Source organism: Scyliorhinus torazame, chromosome 7 (genome assembly GCF_047496885.1).
Source record: "Scyliorhinus torazame isolate Kashiwa2021f chromosome 7, sScyTor2.1, whole genome shotgun sequence".
Classification (NCBI taxonomy): Eukaryota; Metazoa; Chordata; class Chondrichthyes; order Carcharhiniformes; family Scyliorhinidae; genus Scyliorhinus; species Scyliorhinus torazame.
In genome coordinates, this window is record NC_092713.1 from 72,562,717 (window position 1) to 72,583,504 (window position 20,788).

A 20,788-nucleotide genomic window follows, 5' to 3' on the forward strand; every position below is an offset into this window, starting at 1 on the left:
AACACACGTGTGACGGTCATCCGGGTGGAGGTGTTGGATACTCACCTCTGCGGCGCAGGCCAATCTCAACATCAGTGACCAATCTGTCCTCAGCCACCCCCACGGCCTCCAGGGCCCATTCCTTGTAGGGGGTGAGATTAGAATGGATTTGTTTATTGTCACATGTACTGAGGTACAGTGAAAAGTATTGTACTGCTTGCAAATAGATCATTTCATCCATGGAAAAAAACATAAGGCATGCATAAATATGCAATGTAAATACATAGACACAGGTATCGGGTGAAGCATACAGGAGTGCAGTACTACTCAGTAGAGAGGATGAGTGGACTTCCGGTGGTGGCTATGACGGAGTAAGCCAGACATTTGGTGGCTCCCGCTCTGGTCGGACTTTTGGACCTTTTCCCCCGATTTTCTACCGGACTTGAATTGTAAAACTGATGACAGAGGCAATTGTGTACTGAATTCCCACACCGGTGCATGGAGAGAAGGACTAGAAGTGCTCGCAAAGGCAGAAACAGAAAGACAGGGAAGGTTTGGGCTGAAGCTGCAGTGGGAGATAGCATGGCGGAGGACCGGACCTCTGGTTTGTCGACCCAGCGGTCAACGGAGCAGCTGATGCAAGTTATTCAGGAAGGCTTTGCTAAGCAGAAACGGGACTGCTTGGACCCGATAAAAGAGTCAATTGAGTGGCTGGAGCTTAGATTGGACGCCCAAGATCGGGCGATCCTGAAAGTAGAGAAGGCGCTGGCTGAGCAGGAGGAACATCAAACTGCGGTGGAGTTGGAGGTGGGGATGCTGAGAGACCAGCAGGAAAGGCTCCTGGAGAAGATGGAGGACCTAGAGAACAGGTCCCACCGGCAGAACTTGAGAATCGTTGGGCTCCCGGAGGGGTCCGAAGGAGCGGACACTGGGACATACATAGTGGGTATGTTTGAGAAGCTGCTTGGGGAGGGGACATGCTCCTGACCCTTGGGGGTGGACAGGGCTCACAGAGCGCACGCGAGGAAGCCGCGAATGGGAGACCCCCGCCGAGGGCAAAGGTGGTGATATTCCACAGGTACTTGAATAAGGAGCGCATGCTACAGTGGGCCACGTAGACACGGAGCTGTAGGTGGGACAACAGTATCCTGCGAGTTTACCAAGACCTGAGTGTGGAGGTGGCCAGGAGAAGAGCAGGCTTCAACCAGATTAGGTTGGTCCTTTTTAAGAAAAAGGTGAAGTTCGGACTGTTGATCCGGCCCGTCTCTGGATCACGTATGAGGAACAGCACTTTTATTTCGAGTCGCAAAAAGGAAAGGACTGGTGGTGGACTGAGAACTTTTGAACTTTGCTGCAATGTTCTTGTTTTTGTTTTTTTTGTTTTTCTGTTCTTTTAAAAAAAAAGTTTCTCGTTTTTCGTTTTGTGGAAGCTGTTTGTAATGCCTTTTGCATTGATTTGGGACCAGTGGTAGAGCCGAGTGAGTTTAGGTTTTCATTTGCACTGTTGGGGGATGGAAGTGTGCTTGTTTAGATCTAGGTGTTTTTCTGTCGGGCAATTGTGTGGGGATTGTTTGATGTTGGAGTATGTTTGTATGAGCAGGGGGGAGGGTGGGGAGGGAACAATAGGTGGGAGACTATCCGGCGGCAGGCATGGGGGCCACCAAACTAGCTGGGCGGGCTAGCTCACGGAAGCGTAGTGGGTGTGTGTGCATTTGTTTAGTTTATTATAGGGGTTGGGTTACAGAGTGCTGTTACTAGGGGGGGGGGTAAATGTTCTGCTGACGAGGGAGGGACTTGGGCTAAGGGACAGAGAGGAGGTTGGGGGCGTAGGCTGTCTGGGGGCGGACCGATGGAGGAGCGGAGCATGGGCTGGAGGCGGGCCCAAAAAGGGGATGGCTGATCGGCGAGGTGGGGGGGGGGGGGGGGCGCAATGAGCCCCATAATTAGGCTGATCACCTGGAATGTTCGAGGGTTAAATGGGCCGGTCAAGAGAGCACGTGTGTTCGTGCATCTTAGGGGACTGAAGGAGGACGTGGTGATGTTGCAGGAGACGCACCTCAGAGTAACTGACCAGATTAGATTGAGGAAAGGCTGGGTCAGTCAGGTCTTTCATTCGGGACTGGATTCAAAGACTAGAGGGGTCGCGATCCTGATCAATAAGCGGGTGGTGTTTGAGGCGGGTAGAATAGTCTCGGATGTAGGAGGTTGGTACAGTATGGTCAGTGGGAAACTGGAAGAGGTGCAGATGGTATTAGTAAATGTGTATGCGCCAAATTGGGATGATGTGGAGTTTATAAAGAGGATGCTGGGGAAGATACCGGACCTGGACTTGCACAGGTTGGTCATGGGAGGGGACTTCAACACAGTTAATGACCCTGGCTTAGACCGGTCAAGCTCGAAAACGGGCAGGGTGCCAGCAATGGCAAAGGAACTAAAAGGGTTAATGGAGCAGATGTGGGGGGTGGATCCATGGGGATTTGGGCAGCCGAGGGTGAAGGAGTTCTCCTTCTACTCACATGTGCATAAAGTGTACTCCCGGATTGATTTCTTTATTTTGAGCAGGGCCTTATTGGCAGAGGTGGTGGACATGGGGTATTTGGTGATCACAATCTCAGGCCATGCTCCGCACTGGATTGACCTGCAGGTTAGTAAAGACAGTAACCAGCGCCCGCAATGGAGGTTAGATGTGGGACTTTTGGCTGAAGAAGGGGTGTGTGAGTGGCTGAGGAAATGTATTCAGAATTACCTGCAGGTCAATGACACGGGGAGATTTTAGCAGCGGTGGTCTGGAAAGCACTGAAGGCGGTGGTCAGAGGGGAGCTGATCTCGATACGGGCCCATAGGGAGAAGGTGGACAGGGCAGAGACGGACCGACTGGTAAAGGAGATACTACAGATCGATAGGAGGTATGCGGAGACCCCAGAGGCAGGGCTTTTCAGGGAACGGTGGAGGCTACAGGCGGAGTTCAGCTTGTTAACCACAGGGAAGGCGGTGGAGCAGCTGAGAAAGGCGAGGGGGGTGATCTATGAGCATGGAGAGAAGGCCAGCCGAATGCTTGCACAGCAGCTTAGAAAGAGGGAGGCAGTCAGGGAGATAGGGAAAGTAAATGACGGAGATGGGAACCTGGTTGGAGATTCAGCAGGGGTGAATAAGGCGTTTCGGGATTTCTACAGTAGGCTGTACAGGTCAGAACCCCCTACGGGGCTGCAGGGGATGAGGCACTTCTTGGAGGGGCTGAATTTCTCAAAGGTGGATGGGGAGCTGGTAGAAGGGCTGGGGGCCCCGATCGGGTTGGAAGAGATAGTGGAGGGTCTGAAGGCCATGCAGTCGGGTAAAGCCCTGGGGCCGGACGTGTACCCAGTGGAGTTTTATCAAAAGTTCTCTGGGATATTGGGGCCGGTGTTGATGAGGATGTTCAATGAGGCAAGGGAAAGAGGGGTGCTGCCTCCGACGATGTCACAGGCCACGATTTCGCTGATTCTGAAGCGGGACAAGAGCCCGGAGCTGTGTGGGTCCTACAGGCCGATATCCCTGCTGAATGTGGATGCCAAATTGCTGGCCAAAATTTTGTCCTCCAGGATTGAGGATTGTGTTCCGGACGTTATTGTGGAGGACCAGATGGGGTTTGTTAAGGGTAGGCAGTTGGTGGCCAATGTAAGAAGGTTGTTAAACGTGATCATGATGCCCCCGGAAGGTAGGGTGGTGGAGGTAGTGATCGCAATGGATGCAGAAAAGGCTTTTAATCGGGTAGAATGGGATTATCTGTGGGAGGTACTGGGACGGTTCGGATTTGGGCGGGGCTTTATTGACTGTGTCAGGTTGCTGTATCAGGCTCCTGTGACAAGCGTACGGACGAATAGGACAACATCGGGGTATTTTAGACTGCACCGGGGGACGAGACAGGGATGCCCGCTCTCCCCACTGTTGTTCGCGCTAGCTATAGAGCCGTTGGCAATTGCTCTGAGAGCCTCAAGGGGCTGGAAGGGGCTGATCCGGGAGGCGGAGCACAGAGTCTCGCTCTATAGCAGACGACCTGCTTCTGTACGTATCGGACCCAATAGAGGGGATGGAAGAAATCATGAGGATTCTAGGGGAATTTGGCCGGTTTTCGGGGTATAAGCTAAATATGGGGAAAAGTGAGGTGTTTGCGGACCAGGCGAGGGGACAGGAGAGGCGATTGGGGGAGCTGCCGTTTAGATTAGTAGGGGGAAGCTTTAGGTACCTAGGCATTCAAGTTGCGCGGGAATGGGACCGGCTGCACAAAGTAAATCTGGCCCGACTAGTAGACCAAATGAAGAACGATTTTCAGAGATGGGACGCGCATCCGTTGTCACTGGCTGGGAGGGTGCAGACGGTGAAGATGACGGTCCTCCCGAGATTCCTGTTTGTATTTCAGTGTCTCCCCATCTTTATTCTGTGGTCCTTTTTTAAACAGGTCAACAAAGTGATCACTGGCTTTGTTTGGGCGGGCAAGACCCCGCGAGTAAGGAAGGTAATGTTTGAGCAGAATCGGGGAGAGGGCGGGCTGGCGCTGCCAAATGTTAGTAACTATTACTGGGCAGCGAATATAGCCATGATGAGGAAGTGGGTGGTGGGGGAGGGGTCGGCATGGGAGCATATGGAGGCGGCTTCATGGAAGGGCACCAATCTGGGGGCGTTGGTAACTGCGCCTCTGTTGTTCCCGCCGGCACGGTACTCTACCAGCCCCATGGTGGTGGCGGCCCTGAGAGTCTGGGGGCAATGGAGGAGACGTGTAGGAGCAAAGGGAGCATCGGTCTGGTCCCCAATCTGTAATAATCACCGGTTTGCCCCGTGAAGTATGGATGGGGGGTTCTGGATATGGCGGAGAGCAGGGATTGAGAGGATGGGGGATATGTTTATAGCGGGGAGCTTTCCGAGTATGAGGGCACTGGAGGAGAAGTTTGGGTTGGCGAGGGGAAACAAATTCAGATATCTGCAGGTACGGGACTTGCTAAGTAAACAGGTGTCAACATTCCCGCTCCTACCGCTAAGGGGGATTCAGTTTCCAGAGGGTGGGTAGGAGAAGGGAGCGTCTCTGACATTTACAAGGAACTTATGGGGTCAGAGGAGACGCAGACCGAGGAGCTGAAGCACAAGTGGGAGGAGGAGCTGGGAGGAGATAGAGGATGGTCTATGGGCGGACGCATTGAGTAGAGTCAACCCGTCCGCAACATGTGCCAGGCTCAGCCTGATACAATTCAAGGTCGTTCATTGGGCTCACGTGACAGTGGCCCGGATGAGCAGATTCTTTGGGGTGGAAGACAGGTATGCAAAATGTGTGGGAGGACCAGCGAACCTTGTCCACATGTTCTGGACATGTGCGAAGCTTAGGGGAGTTTGGCAGGGTTTTGCAGATGTCATGTCTACGGTGTTAAAAACAAGGGTGGCACTGAGTCCAGAGGTGGCGATTTTCGGGGTGTCGGAAGACCCGGGAATCCAGGAGGAGAAAGAGGCAGGCGTTCTGGCCTTTGCTTCCCTGGTAGCCCGGAGACGGATACTACTAGCCTGGAGGGACTCAAAGCCCCCGAAGTCGGAGACCTGGCTATCGGACATGGCTAGCTTTCTCTGTTCGGAGAAAATCAAGTTTGTCTTAAGAGGGTCACTGTTAGGATTCGCCCGGAGGTGGCAACCGTTCGTCGACTTCTTCACGGAAAATTAATCGTCAGCAGAAGGGGGGGGGGGGGGGGTTAGTTTAGCTTGAGTAAGGGGTTTATAAAGGTGGGACCTGTAAGGAAGGGAGATGGCTTTTGCACAATGTTTATAGTTTCATGTACATTGTGTATTTTGTTGTTGTTATAATACCAAAAATATCTCAATAAAATGTTTATTAAAAAAAAAGTAGAGAAGATGAGTGAAGAGATCCGAACAGTCCATAAGAGGGTCATTTAGGAGTCTGGTAACAGCGCGGAAGGAGCTGTTTTTGAATCTGAGGACTCTGATGCTCGGCACCCCACTGCCCAGCTGGATCCTTTCCCGTCTGTCATCCCGTGCCAACTTCTCCTGTGGGGACAGAGAGAAGGCATCAGGAGTCGCAGGTTTCCTGCATCGCAGGGTTCAGGAGCTATGGTGGGGATCAGGATGGGCACCATCGCTGGGTGTGGGTGCGGTGCACAGGTTGGTGTGCTGGGGCACAGGCCTGGTATTGTGCTGGCAGGGGGAGGGGTGATGGTGCGCTACCAACCGCAGTGTCGTCAGGAGGAGCAGCCAGGGGGTGGCAGATGGAACCGGTGTCAGGGAACCGATGCCAACTAACCCCTGCGGCCCGATGGAGTTTGTTGAACTTCTTGCGATACTGGGTGGTACTCCCTGTGCTGACGGCTGCTGCCAGTGCCTCCCAGGTGGCACTGGCTGCCCTGTTGTTGACCCTCCAACCCCATCGGGAGAACAGGGTATCCCGTCTGGACTCCACTGTGTCCAACAGTCGGGCCATGTTGGCATCACTGATACGTGGGGCAGATCTGCGAGGTGGCATGGCTACGTGCTGGCTGGGGTTTGCTCTGCGGGATTTGTTCAAGAGTTGCTCTCTGCCCCCTCATTAGTGGGGAGCTGCCAATCACGATCCAGGCAAATTAGCTGACGGGGCAGCCAATTCCAGCGTGAAGACTATGGGCATCATTAAGTTATATAATTAACGTTAGCTACTGGTGACAGCCTCGCCGGGTCAGCCCTTGGGAAACACCCGGCAATTCCCGCTCACCACCACACTTAGAAAGTTTTCCATTAGATCGTGCCCTTTATTTCTAAATTAGGAATGCACTGAAGGATCTCTGATCCTAGAAAAATTGGATGTTTCCTCAGGAAAAAGGCTGTAAATACAATTTTATAGCAAATGCTCTATCATGTTGTATATACGGGATCTATCCAATGAGATAAAAAGTTTTGTAAGAAGGGGGAGTCCACACTGAGTTAAGTGAAATAATAACGGTTTATTTCAAGAGCCCTGGATACACAGCACTCGGCACTACCAAACCGAGTGAGTGCCGGCTTTATACCAGAAGTGCTCAATTTGCCCCTTCCCCTTAGCGGGGAAGCATTTATTCCCCCAAGGTTTCTGGGAATACGAGATCTCTGACGGTGTAAGTCTCGTTTGGACATAGGTTATGAAATAAAAGAGGGTAGATTAATTGAAGGAATGTGGAGGACTTGGGAAGATTTTGGAGTAGATTTTAGTTTAAAGCACTCGACTAGTATCATAAGTCTGGTAGGTTAGCAAAAAAGAGGGTGTATGCCAGAAGGTGAAAATTGAGTGTGTGGTGTGAATAAAGAAGCCTTGATGAATACAGTGCAGTATTATTTTAACATCATTATTTGCATTACTGGCTCGTTGAGGAGACCTCTATGGCCATATTTATTGTTTGTGCTGAGTGCTTAGATATATTATTTTACTCATCAAGACTCAAAAATTAATTTTTCAAATGAAGTTTGAACTACGTAAGCTTAAATGTTGCAAAGAACTTGCTTGGCATTTCATATCCTATTCACCTGAACAAAAATCTTGCAATATTATGAAAAACGATGGAGCCCTTACTTATTGTTAATTTCACAAATGTACTTAATAAATAGTTAATGTAATTGTAGGGTATCAGAATGCTTTCTACAAACATTTATTGTTGGAATTTCAGTATCGTCGTAACTGGAATCTGGAGATTTGTGCTTGGGACCTTTGGATGATGTTTTTGAATGCGGCTTTCGAATCTTTGTTGTTTTTTCAGTGCTTTCATGACTCCTATAATGTTGAAGGAAAAAATTAAACTGTAATTCCACACTCACACTTGAGAAATCGCTCCAAAAGAGCAAAATTAAATTGCAAGAAAATCTTTACCTTTCCTTGAAAAAATGCAAGTAGACAAGGCAACCTATAATAATGAGGAGAAACAATACTACAATGCATCCAGAAGTTAGAAATGAAGACGTAGAAGTATTTGCACCTGCAGAAAGAAATAAAAATGCCAATTCATCAAAACAAAGTTCAGAAAAGAATAGGCAATCGAGAATTCAAAAGGAATACAGTAAGACAAGCAATTTTCTATTATTTGCATAAACTAAAAATACTAAAATTTCTGGTGAAGTACTTACTGGAAGCACACTGACAATTGTCTCCAGAATATCCCGAGGAGCAAATGCATATGTATCCAAGGGTGCTCTCTGGTTTTAAAACACACTTTCCATTGTTCATGCATGGATGAGCAGCACAGCCGTGTTTCTCATTAATTACTAAAAATGGATTTCACAATAAAAATCATCATTTGATTTTATTACTGACTTATTTATATTTTCTTCCTTATTTACCATACCGAAATAAACAAATGAGTGCATGAATCTGGAAATTCCAGGTTTTGGGTGGCAAATACAATGCAATATGAGCAGCGGGGCGGCACGGCAGCACATTGGTTAGCACAGTTGCTTCACAGCTCCAGGGTCCCAGGTTCGATTCCCGGCTTGGGTGACTGTGCGGAGTCTGCACGTTCTCCTCGTGTCTGCGTGGGTTTCCTCCGGGTGCTCAGGTTTTCTCCCACAATCCAAAGATGTGCAGGTTAGGTGGATTGGCCATGCTAAATTGCCCTTAGTGTCCAAAAAGGTTTGGTGGGATTACTGGGTTATGGGGATGGGATGGGCTTAAGTGGGGTGCTCTTTTCATGGGCCGGTGCAGACTCGATGGGCCAAATAGCCTCCTTCTGCACTGCAAATTCTATGATTCTATGACTATAAAAGGAACTAATTTCTATTAGGATTCTGCCCCTTACTGGCCTTACTGATAAATTCAGGTGAGTTAGTGTACACCCATTCCTTTGCAATACCATTTCTCAGAGCAGGATATCAAGCAATTCTGAAAAGCTTACAAATCATGCAGCCATGATAGACATGACACAGCCATACTGGACTATGCTGTATGTGATAAACACACACATGCGTCCAGAAAAAAGGACCTGTGCATACATAGGCTAAATCCGTTCACAGCTCCTATATTATTTTAAAATATTTTTATTCAAGGCATTTTCAAATTATTTACCGAACACAAGTAACGATCATTCACAAACCATAGTCCTAATACAAAACCCCTCCATGTCACAACCCAATCCACTTTCAAATTCTAATAATAACAAAACAAAACAGAAAAATACATACGACACAGTAAAACAACCCCAACTCTACCCCCGCCCGCTCCCACACCCTGAACATAGGATCTTTTTTCAAAATTGTATTTTATTCCAAACATATGTAAAAAGTTACAACACACACACAGTTCGGGAAACAAACTTCCCAACACACAACTATACAGTTTGTACAGATTGTCCCCCTTTTTTGCCCCCTCCTCCCCTCACCCCCTGCAACGAACAACTCCTTTTACATGGCCACAAACATTCCCCACCTTGCCTCCAAACCCGCCACAGAACCCCTTAACTCATATTTGATCTTTTCCAGCCGAAGAAAGTCATATAAGTCTCCCAGCCAGGCCACTACCCCCGGTGGCGTTACTGACCGCTATTCCAATAAAATTTGTCACCGGGCAATCAGAGAGGCGAATGGCGGCACAACATCGGCCCTCCACCTCTCCATCAGCTCCGGCTTTTCCGATATCACAAATATCGCCACCATAGGGTCCAGCTCGACCTCCTCCCCCACTATCCTTGCTAGCACCGCGAACACTCCCGCCCAGAATCTCTCCAATGTTTCGCAGCCCCAGAACATATGTGCATGATTCCCTGGTCCCCACCCATACGTCTCACACTCAAAGAATCCACTCATTCATGCCCACGTCATATGTACCCTGTGTACCACTTGAATTGTATTAGACTCATCCTTGCGCACAAGGAGGTCGCATTTATCCTTTGCAGCGCCTCACTCCATACTCCCCAATTCATCTCCCCTCCCAGCTCCCCCTCCCACTTCTCCTTAATCTTCACCACCCGCTCACCTCCCTGTCCTCCCAGCCACCTGTATATGTCTCCGAGCCTGCCTCCCCTTCCACAACTGGAAGCAAAAGTCACTCCAGCAGGGGGTACCTTGGCAACCTGGGAAACTCTTTCCAAACCTTCTGCACAAAGTTCCTGACCTGCAGGTACCTAAGTGCACTTCCTCTCCAGATCTCTACCCGCTCCTTCAATTCATCTATACTGGCAAACCCTTCTTCCAGATACAAATCCCTCACCTTAACCAGCCCCACTTCTCTCCACTTCCGATACATACATCTATCTCCTTCGGCTCAAAACCGTGGTTTTCACACAACAGCATTAACCAACATGGGCAGCACGGTAGCACAGTGGTTAGCACAATTGCTTCAAAGCTCCAGGGTCCCAGGTTCAATTCCCAGCTTGGTTCACTTTCTGTGCGGAGTCTGCATGTTCTCCCAGTGTTTGCGTGGGTGCTCAGGTTTCCTCCCACAGTCCAAAGATGTGCAGGTTAGGTGGATTGGCCATGATAAATTGTCCATAGTGTCCAAAAAGGTTAGGTGGGTTACTGGGTTACGGAGATGGGGTGGGCTTAAGTGGGGTGCTCTTTCCAAGGGCCGGTGCAGATTCGATAGGCCAAATGGTCTCCTTCTGCACTGTAAATTCTATGATCCCCTCTATCCAATAGTTCCTCCTCAGCTGGTTCAAGATCTTCACCGTGGACTGCACCACAGGGCTCTCCGAGTATCTGCTTGGCATCATTGACAACGCCGCCATCACCATAGCCCTTAATCAGGAACCACTACAGGATTACTCCTCCATCCTAACCCATTCTACCCCTTCTCTTTCCCACCATCACTTCACCTTCTCCACGTTCTCCGCCCAATAGTAATCTAGCAGGTTCGGCAATGCCAACCCTTCCTGCTGCCTCTGTAACAGGCTCCTCTTAACCCTTGGCACCTTCCCTGCCCTTGTGTCTAGCTTTCAAAAGAGGGCCTTAGTTATAAAGATTGGGAGTGTCTAGAATGTGAACAGGAATCTCGGCAGAATGTTCATCTTCACCACTTGGACCCTCCCTGCCAAAGTCAAGTGCAATGTGTCCCACCTCTTCAGATCCTCCCTAACCTGCTCCACCAGTCCTGTGAAATTCCATTTGTGTAGCATCACCCATGTTCTCATTACCTGAATGCCCAGGTATCTAAACCTGTCTCTGGCCACCTTAAATGGCATCCTCCCAAAATTGGCATCATTCACCGGCGACCTTCGCTTTTCCCTACATTTAACTTATATCTCGAGAACGCCCCAAGCTTCCCCAACTGGCCCATGATCTTCTCCATCCTCTCCAGCGGGTCCGAAAGATACAATAGTAGGTCTTCTGCATATAGTGACACCCGATGTTCCCTTTATAATCCCTCACCACTCTGGCGACCCCCTAAGAGCCATTGCCAGAGGCTCTATAGCCAGCGCAAACAACATGGGCGACAGCGGGCTCCTCTGTGTTGTTCAAAGTTCTATGAACCCATATCATTAGTCTGCACACTTGCCTTCGGTGACACATATAACAGGCGCACCCATGCCACAAACTTCGTCCCAAACACAAACTTTCCCAGGACCTCAAACAGGTACTGCCACTCCACCTGGTCGAATGCCTTCTTCGCATCCATGGACACCACTACCTCCGGTACCTGAGCTCTCGACGGGGTCAAGATCACATTTAACAACCTCCTTATATTGCTAGAAAGCTGCCCGCCCTTTACGAAGCTTGTTTGGTCCTCCGCAACCACCCCCGGAATACAACCTTCCATCCTTCCCACCACCAACTTAGCCAGCACTCTCATGTCTATATTTAATAATGATATGGGCCTATACGATCCACATTCCAACGGGTTTTCTCTTTTTTGGTATTAATGTGATTGATGCCTGCGTCATCGTCTCTGGCAGCTCCCCCTTCTCCAACGCCTCATTAAACGCCCCCAAGAGATGTGGCGCCAGGTCCGTCGCGAACTCTCATCGGGCCCCAGGGCCTTCCCTGACTTCATACCCCTTATACTGTCCAATATCTCCCTCAACCCAGAGTTTCCTCTAGCGCCTGGCTCTTCTCTTCCTCCAACTGTGGAACCTCCAGTTCATCTAAGAACCGTCACATGTCCCCCTCTTCACCCCCCAGCTCTGCCCTGTGCAGCTCACAGACTAGTTAAGCAATCATACCTGACAATGTTCCAAACACCACTATCACCATTCCTGGGTAAGCCTCACCAGCAGGACAGATCCAGCAGAGGTGGCGGCGGCACAGTGGCATACAGTCGAGAGAGAGTTGCCTTCATGGCTTCAGGTTAAACACGGGCAGGGGAACATCCTGCTGATTACCACCTATCGGCCACCATCAGCTGATCAATCAGTACTCCTCCATGTTGAACACCACTTGGAGGTAGCACCTTTGAGTAGCAAGGGTGCAGAACATGCTTTGGGTGGGGGACTTAAATGCCCATCACCAAGAGTGGCTCAGTAGTACCACCACAGGCCGAGCTGGCCGGGTTCGAAAGGACAAAGCTGCTAGATTGGGACTGCAGCAGATAGTGAGTGCCAAATGGGATAGACTTTGAACAGATCTAGCAACTCAAGACTGAGCATCCATGAGGCGCTGTGGGCCATCAGTAGCAGCAGAATTGTATTCAACCACAATCTGCAACCTCATGGTCCGGCACATCCCCCACTCTACCATTACCACCAAGCCAGGGGATCAACCCTGATTCAATGAAGAGTGCAGGAGAGCATACCAGGAGCAACACCAGGCAAATCGAAAAATGATGAATCAACCTGTTGAATCTACAACACAGGACTACTTCTGTGCCAAACAGCATACGCAGCAAGTAATAGACAGAGCTAAGCAATTCCACAACAAAAGCATCAGATCTAAGCTCTGCAGTCCTGCCACATCCAGCCGTGAATGGTGGTGGACAATTAAACAACTCACTGGAGGAGGAGGCTCCACAAATATCCCCATCATCAATGATGGAGGAGCCCAGCACATATGCGCAAAAGACAAGCCAGAAGTGCCGAGTGGATGATCAATCTCGGTCTCCTCCAGAGGTCCCCAGCATCACAGATGTCAGTCTTCAGCCAATACGATTCACTCCACGTGATATCAAGAAACGGCTGAAGGCACTGGATATTGCAAAGACTGGGCTCTGACAATATCCCAGCAACAGTACTAAAGACTTGTGCTCCAGAATTTGCCGCACCCCTAGCCAAGCTGTTCCAGTACAGCTACAACACTGGCATCTACCCGGCAATGTGGAAAGTTGCTCAGGTTACACAAGAACAGGAGAAATCTAACCCAGCCAATTACCACCCTATGAGTCTACTCTCCATCATCAGCAAAGTGATGGAAGGAATCATCAACAGTGCTATCAAGTGACACTTACTCAGCAATAACCTGCTCACGGACGCTCGTTTGGGCTCTGCCAGGGTCACTCAGCTTCTGACCTCATTGCAGCCTTGGTTCAAACATGGACAAAAGAGCTGAATGCCAGAGGTGTGGCGAGAATGACTGCTCTTGACATCAAGGCAGCATTTGAGTGAGTATAGCATCAAGGAGCCCTAGCTAAACTGACAGATGTGAGCAAGGACGGCATGGTGTTGCTCCAGCACAATGACACCTCATCCTGGGCACCGGTTGCCTATGCATCACGGACAATGACACCCACCGAGCAGCGGTACGCCCAAATTGAAAAGGAATGCCTGGGGCTTCTCACTGGAATTCTCAAGTTCCTCAATTATGTCTACGGCCTGCTGATGTTCACCGTCGAGACGGACTACAGGCCTCTGGTCCACATTATCCACAAGGACCTGAACGACATGACGCCCCAGCTGCAGCTCATCCTCCTCAGACTCAGAAGGTACGACTTTGAGCTTGTGTACACGCCTGGCAAGGAGCTCATTATTGCGGATTGTCCCGCTCCATAATCTTGCCTGCTGACCCGCCGGCATTCATCCAACAGATCAAATCACAGGTGCAGCTGTGGACCAGCAACCTCACGGCGTCGGATGAAAAGGTGATCCGCATTCGCGACGAGACAGCCAAAGACCCTGGGCGAGATTCTCCGACCCCCCGCCGGGTCGGAGAATCGCCGGGGGCTGGCGTGAATCCCGCCCCCGCCGGTTGCCGAAGTCTCCGGCACCGGAGATTCGGCGGGGGCGGGAATCGCGCCGCGCCGGTTGGCGGGCCCCCCTGTGCGATTCTCCGACCTGGATGGGCCGAAGTCCCGCCGCTAAAATGCCTGTCCCACCGGCGTAAATTAAACCACCTACCTTACCGGCGGGACAAGGCGGCGTGGGCGGGCTCCGGGGTCCTGGGGGGGGCGCGGGGCGATCTGGCCCTGGGGGGTGCCCCCACGGTGGCCTGGCCCGCGATCGGGGCCCACCGATTCGCGGGCGGGCCTGTGCCGTGGGGGCACTCTTTCCCTTCCGCCTCCGCCACGGTCTCCACTATGGCGGAGGCGGAAGAGACTCCCTCCACTGCGCATGCGTAGGAAGCTGTCAGCGGCCGCTGACGCTCCTGCGCATGCGCCGCCCGGAGATGTCATTTCCGCGCCAGCTGGCGGGGCACCAAAGGCCTTTTCCGACAGCTGGCGGGGCGGAAATTCGTCCGGCGCCGACCTAGCCCCTTAAGGTTGGGGCTCGGCCCCCAAAGATGCGGAGCATTCCGCACCTTTGGGGCAGCGCGATGCCCGTTTGATTTGCGCCGTTTTGGGCGCCAGTCGGCGGACATCGCGCCATTTCCAAAGAATTGCGCCCCTTGTTCTGCAGCGTGTCATGCACCACCTCGCCAATGGCAGGCAAAAAAGGCAGTACCCTCAATTCTTCAATGTGAAGGACGACCTGATGGTGGTTGATTGTATCCTCCTCAAGCTGGACCGCATTGTCATTCCACGCAGTCTCCAGAGCTTGGTGCTCCAGCATATCCACGAGGGACATCTAGGTGTCGAGAAGTGCAGGCGCAGAGCCAGGCAAGCTGTCTACTGGCCTGGGATTAGTCAGGACATCTCAAATATGGTCCTCAACTGTCCGACCTGTCAACGCTTCCAACCAGCATAGAGCAAGGAGACGCTTCAGCAGCACAAAATCGTAACCTCCCCGTGGTCCAAGGTGGGCATCGACCTCTTTCACGCCAATGGTTGTGACTATGTGCTAATCATTGATTATTTTTCCAACTACCCATAAGTTGTGAAGCTCTCGGACCTCACACCCAAGACCGTCATCAAGGCCTGTAAGGAGACGTTCTCCAGGCATGGTATTCCACTCACTGCCATGAGTGACAACGGTCCTTGCTTCAGCAGCCAAGAGTGGTCAAGATTTGCCCAGCTATATCAGTTTCATCACATCACTTCCAGCCCACATTACCCGCAGTCCAACAGGAAGGTTGAGAAAGGGTGCACATAGTGAAGCAGCTCATCTACAAGACCGCGGATTCTGCTTCTGATGTCAACCTTGCGCTGCTTGCATACAGGGCAGCCCCTCTGTCTCCTGGCATGTCACCGGCTCAACTCCTGATGAACAGGGACCTGCGGACGACTCTTCCAGCCATACACTTGCCTGATCTGGATCACCTCCCAGTGCTGCAGAAGGTGCAGAAACTCAGGGACCAGCAAAAGCAGGGCTATGATGCTCATGCCACCAATTTGCCTGTGCTATCCCCTGTGGATGCTGTTCGGATCAAGCTACCTGGTCAGCTCCAGCGGTTGTTCTTCGACAGGCTGCTCCTCGATCGTATGTTGTGCGTATGGCTGATGACTCTGTTGTGCGGCGAGACAGACGGGCACTGCGCACAGTTGCCCGCCCGCAACCACACTCTTCGTTGTTTCCATCTGTTATTGTGCCACCTCCTGACACCTCGAACCACGAGGCCACCAGTCTGGCTGCAATCCCGCCCATCAAGGCGCCGTCATCCCTACCACCACCTCTCCGGCGGTCGACAAGGATCAGACGCAAGCTCCAGAGACTGGACTTATGAACATTTGTTTTGTTTGCTATGTTCTGTTTTCGCACATTAGACACCTGTTTTCACATGTACATATGTTCCCATCTGCCATTTTATATAAATAAGTTAGTTTTCGGCCTACACATGTAAATACTTTCACATTTGCTACAGAAAAACATTTCAAAAGGGGAGATGTCATGATATGCAGACACGAGGCACGAACACCCTGGCGAAACAGCCTGTAATGGTGAAAAGAACATAGGGGCTTGTTTCCGGCACTAAAAGCCGTTAAATATGGGTCGCGATCTTGCCAATCCAGCTGTCGAGAAACACCTCACCAAACACGCCCAAAATCACACTTAGAAATGTTTCCATTAAATCGTGCCCGAAGTATTAAAAAATAATTTTCATTCCGGTGTTCTCTATGGAAAAGGACAATGTAGGTATAGAAATGAGGGAGGGGCTTTGACATTAATTTTTAAATCCTCTCTGGTTACAGGTGAGGTGCCAGAGGACTGGTGGACAGCTAATGTGGTGCCATTATTTAATAAGGAAAGTAGGGAAAACACAAGTAATTACTGGCAAGTGAGTCTAATATCAGTGGAAGGGAAATAACTGAAAAGAATTCTGAGGGACAGAATTAATCCCCACTTGGAGAGGCAAGGATTATTCAAGGATATATGTGGGCAGTGTCATGATATGCAGACATGCACATAATGAGGTACAGACAGGCAGCTAATGAACACAGAGAACAGGACATAACCAAGCAGCAAGCAGAACACTTGGGGGTGGTTTCCCACTATAAAAGGCACAAGGCACTCACACTCCGGCTCATTCCACTGGGGACATCTACAGAGTGAGTCTGGTATATATATCACATAACACCTACAGCACGTGGCTAAGAGCTAGTCTGGTTCAGTCAGACAAAGTAATCACACTTAGGTTAGCAGAGAGTCGAACTCACAGAGAACTGTGATAACTGTCAAATTGAACTAACTTCAAGGTCTGGAGTCTATTTCAGTTATAGCTGCATCCAGTTGCAGCCCGTGTTATCTCAGTGTGCTTAACACGACAGGTAGCAGGTAGTATAGTGATTAGCACTGTTGCTTCACAGCTCCACGGTCCCAGGTTCAATTCACAGATTGGGTCATTGTCTGTGTGGAGTCTGCACGTTCCCCCCCTGTCTGCGTGGGTTTCCTCCGGGCGCTCCGGTTGGGTAATTTAGACATTCTGAATTCTCCCTCTGTGTACCCAAACAGGTGCCGGAATGTGGTGACTAGGTGCTTTTCACAGTAACTTCATTGCAGTGTTAATGTAAGCCTACTTGAGACAATAAAGATTACTTTTACTTTAGGCTAGTCATCATGGCTTTGTCAGGGAGAGATCATGTCTAAACATTTCATTGAATTTTTCAAGGAGGTGACTAGATGTGTAGGTGTGAGCAGTGCAGTTGATGCAGTCTAGATGGACTTCAGTGAGGCTTTTGACAAGGTCCTGCATGGGAGTCAGATCAAGAAGGCTAAGAGCCCATGGGCTCTAAGGCAATTTGGCATTTAAGGGGCATCTAGACAAATATCTGAATAGGGTGGGAATGGAAGGATACGGACTCCGTAAGTGCTTACTTTAGTTTTAGTTTAGGCAGGTACCATGGTCGAGCAGGCTTGGAGGGCCGAAGGGCCTGACCCTGTACTGTACTTTTCATTGTTCTTTGTAGATGTGAATGGGGGGATATGATCATTAAATTTGCAGATGACTGTTCCAACACCCTTGGCTAGTGTGCAGTCAAATTCAGCTCCACTTGACCCGGAGGTGAAATTACACTATATATTAATACGCCGTGGCTTTGGCGGAGGTAAATTGACTATAGTCACAAGGTTTGTAAAATTTAAACACAAGAAACCTTTTATTATTAACAGCAATTATAATTAAATAGGCAAAAATATACAACTGGCTGTTACTATCTGATTCCCAACCCCCACCCTCACAAACAACACAGAGGGAAAAGGGTGGTTGAGAGGTAAAGAAAATATAATAAAATAAAGGAGAAGGATCTTTGATTCATATCAATGTCTTCCAGTTAGTTTCTTTCTCAAGTTAGGCCTTCAGTTGGGTACTTCCTTTTTCTTCAGATTGTAATGTTCACTGCAGACTCACAGAGACAGCAGGCAACCGGCAGCAAAGAGAGGGAAATTACAACTCCTCTTCCTTCGATGGTGTAGAGGCTTCTGCCAAGTTCCCTCAATAAGATTCAAGCAGGAACCAATCAATGATTGTTGTCAGGCAGAATACTGTCCCTACCAACCCACCCGTTGGCAATTGGCCAGTCGAACCAACTTCCTCCAAAACAGGTTCCTAAGATTCACCAGGTGCCGATGAGTCTGCTTTCTCCTCTCCAAAATACAAAACCCAGCAACACACTGTCCTGGCAAGCACTTGTCCAGAACGTGTGGGCGTGGTTGGCCGGGCCTCCCTGGCACAGTTCACATTTGTGGTCCACCTCAGGGAAGAACCTGCTCATTCGGGTTCTGGTTACGTGAGGTCTGTGCACCACTTTGAAAGGCATGAGGCTTAGCCTAGCGCAGGACGAGGTGGAATTGGCCCTAAGTGCTTTGTTCCAGAGTCCCCAACCCACTTCCATCCCCAATTGGTCCTCCCATTTTCGTCTGGGTTCGTCTATTGGTAGTCTTGCCCTATCCAGCAGCTGTCCGTATATGTTCCCACAGTTCCCCTTCCTTACTGTCCGTGTTGATCAGTTCCCCTAGTAGTGTATCTCTTTGGGCCCTGGGTTACCTTGCCATCTCCTTGCAGCGAAAGTGTTTAATTTGGAGGTGCCTGAGTCTCTGTGCTGTCGGCAGGTCCATGTCCTCCGTCAGTTCCTCCAAGGTCGTGAATCTGCCCCCAATGTAAACGTCCCTGACTGCTGGCGCCACCCCGTCCTGTCTTCATTTTTAATAGTGGCATCGAGCGTGGCTGGTGGGAATTTGTGATTGCTACAGATGGGGGTCATGGGGGGCATCTTGGTTAAACCGAAATGCTGCCTCTTTTGATTCCAAGTTTTCAGTGTGGCTATCAACACTGGGCAGGATATGTACTTTGTCGGGGGATGGGAGCGTTGCCATGGTGAGGGCACTGAGGGTCATTCCCTTGCAGGAGGACTCCTCCAGCCTCACCCATTCCGTGTTAGGTTCTCATATCCATCCCCTCACCCTCTCGGCTGTGGCAGCCCAGAGATAGTATTGTAGTTCGGCAGGGCCAGACTGCCCATGCTTTTCCTCCCTTACAGTGTCGACTTCGGAATCCTAGGGTTCTTAGAGCCCCCCACACACACAAAAACGGCATGATTATTTTGTCTACCTTGTGGAATAGGCCTTGGGGATGAAGATCGGTATGGATCTAAACAGGAAGAGGAACCTCAGCAGAACGTTCATTTTGAACGTTTGCACTTTCCCCGCCAGGGAAAGCGGGAGTGTGTCCTATCTGCAGGTCCTTTTTAACTTCCTCCGCCAGACTGGTCAGATTCCACTTGTGGATCCGTGCCCAGTCATGGGCTATCTGGATCCCTAGTTAGCGGAATTTGTTTTAGGCTAGTGTGAATGGTAGTCCCTTCAGCTCTGTCGCTTCCCCGTTCGGGTTCACCGGGAATGCCCAGGTCGAGTTTGTAACTCGGGAAGGCTCCGAACTCTTCCAGATGTTGCACGATTGTTTTCAGGCCATTCTGTGGGTCCAAGACGTAGAGGAGCAGGTCATCGCATAAAGCAACACTGTGCTCTCTGTCCCCTCTTTGGATGCCCTTCAGCTTTTCGTATCTTGCAGGAAGATTGCCAGGGGTTCAATTGCCAGGGAGAACAGGAGCGGGGATAGTGGGCATCCCTTGTGCCTCTGTGTAGCTGGAAATATTCAGAGCTGGTGGTGTTGGTCCGAACGCTTGCCTTGGGGGGGCGTGATACAGGAGTTTCACCAACAAGGTGAACCCCGTCACTAGCCCAAACCGCTCCTCAAAGAGGTACTTCTACTCGATTCTGTCGAAGGCCTTTTCTGCGTTCAGGGAGACAATCACCTCTGGTATTCTCTCTCTGGATGGGCTCATTATTACATTCAGCAGCCACCTGGCGTTCGCAGTTGGCAGTCTACCCTTGACAAAGCCCGTGTGGTCCTTTGCGACCACCTCCGGTACGCAGTTCTCCAGTCTCTTGGTCAAGATTTTCGCGAGTATCTTTGCGTCTACATTGAGCAGCGAAATGGGTCTGTATGATCCGCATTCCATCGGGCCCTTGCCTTTTTTGGGTAGCGATATCGTAGCCTGTGTTATCGTGGGTGGCAGGGTGCCCCTCGCTAGTGAGTCTGAGAATATGTCAAGCAAATGTGGGGCCAGGGCTGGTCCTCTGGGAACCTGTCGGGTCCGGCGCCTTCCCCGCCTGCCTGGAGTTGATATTCTCCATGACGTCTCCCAGTCCTATCGGTGCTTCCAGTTACCCCCGTCTATCGTCCCCCAAGACTGGCATGTCAAGTCCATCAAGGAAACGTTTCATCCCCGCGTCCCCGTTGGGGGGGTTTCGGAGGTGTACAGTTCTCGGTAAAAGATCTTGAATGCTCGGTTGACCTCTTTTTGCTCGGTTACCGGTCTGGCTCTGCTATTCTTCACCTGAGCTATCTCTCTCATGACAGCCTGATTTCTCAGCTGGTTAGTCAGTAGGCGGCCAGCTTTTTTTTGTGTTCATAGAAGGTCCCCCGTTCCTGGCGGAGTTGGTGCACTGTTTTCCTGGTGGATAGCTGGTTAAAGTCCATCTGTAGCTAGTTCCTCTCCGCCAGGTGCTCTACAGTCAGGACCTCGGAGTACGTTCTGTTGACCTCCAGAATGGAGTCGATCAGTTGTTGCCTGGCCTCCCACTCTTACCTGTCTCCATGCGCCTTATAGGCT

The 20,788-nt window shown here is 50.4% G+C and overlaps 1 protein-coding gene across 1 annotated transcript in view; it reads right to left on the reverse strand.

Moving 5' to 3' along the window:
- Positions 1–20,788, reverse strand: part of LOC140427287 (uncharacterized) — a 254,987-nt gene that overhangs the window by 92,191 nt on the left and 142,008 nt on the right. Inside the window, exons 4-6 of the mRNA XM_072512861.1 lie at positions 8,077–8,214; positions 7,823–7,928; positions 7,603–7,726 (exon numbers count right to left, since the gene is read on the reverse strand). Coding sequence (XP_072368962.1) covers positions 7,603–7,726; positions 7,823–7,928; positions 8,077–8,214 — 368 coding nt within the window. The remainder of the gene's footprint in view (positions 1–7,602; positions 7,727–7,822; positions 7,929–8,076; positions 8,215–20,788) is intronic.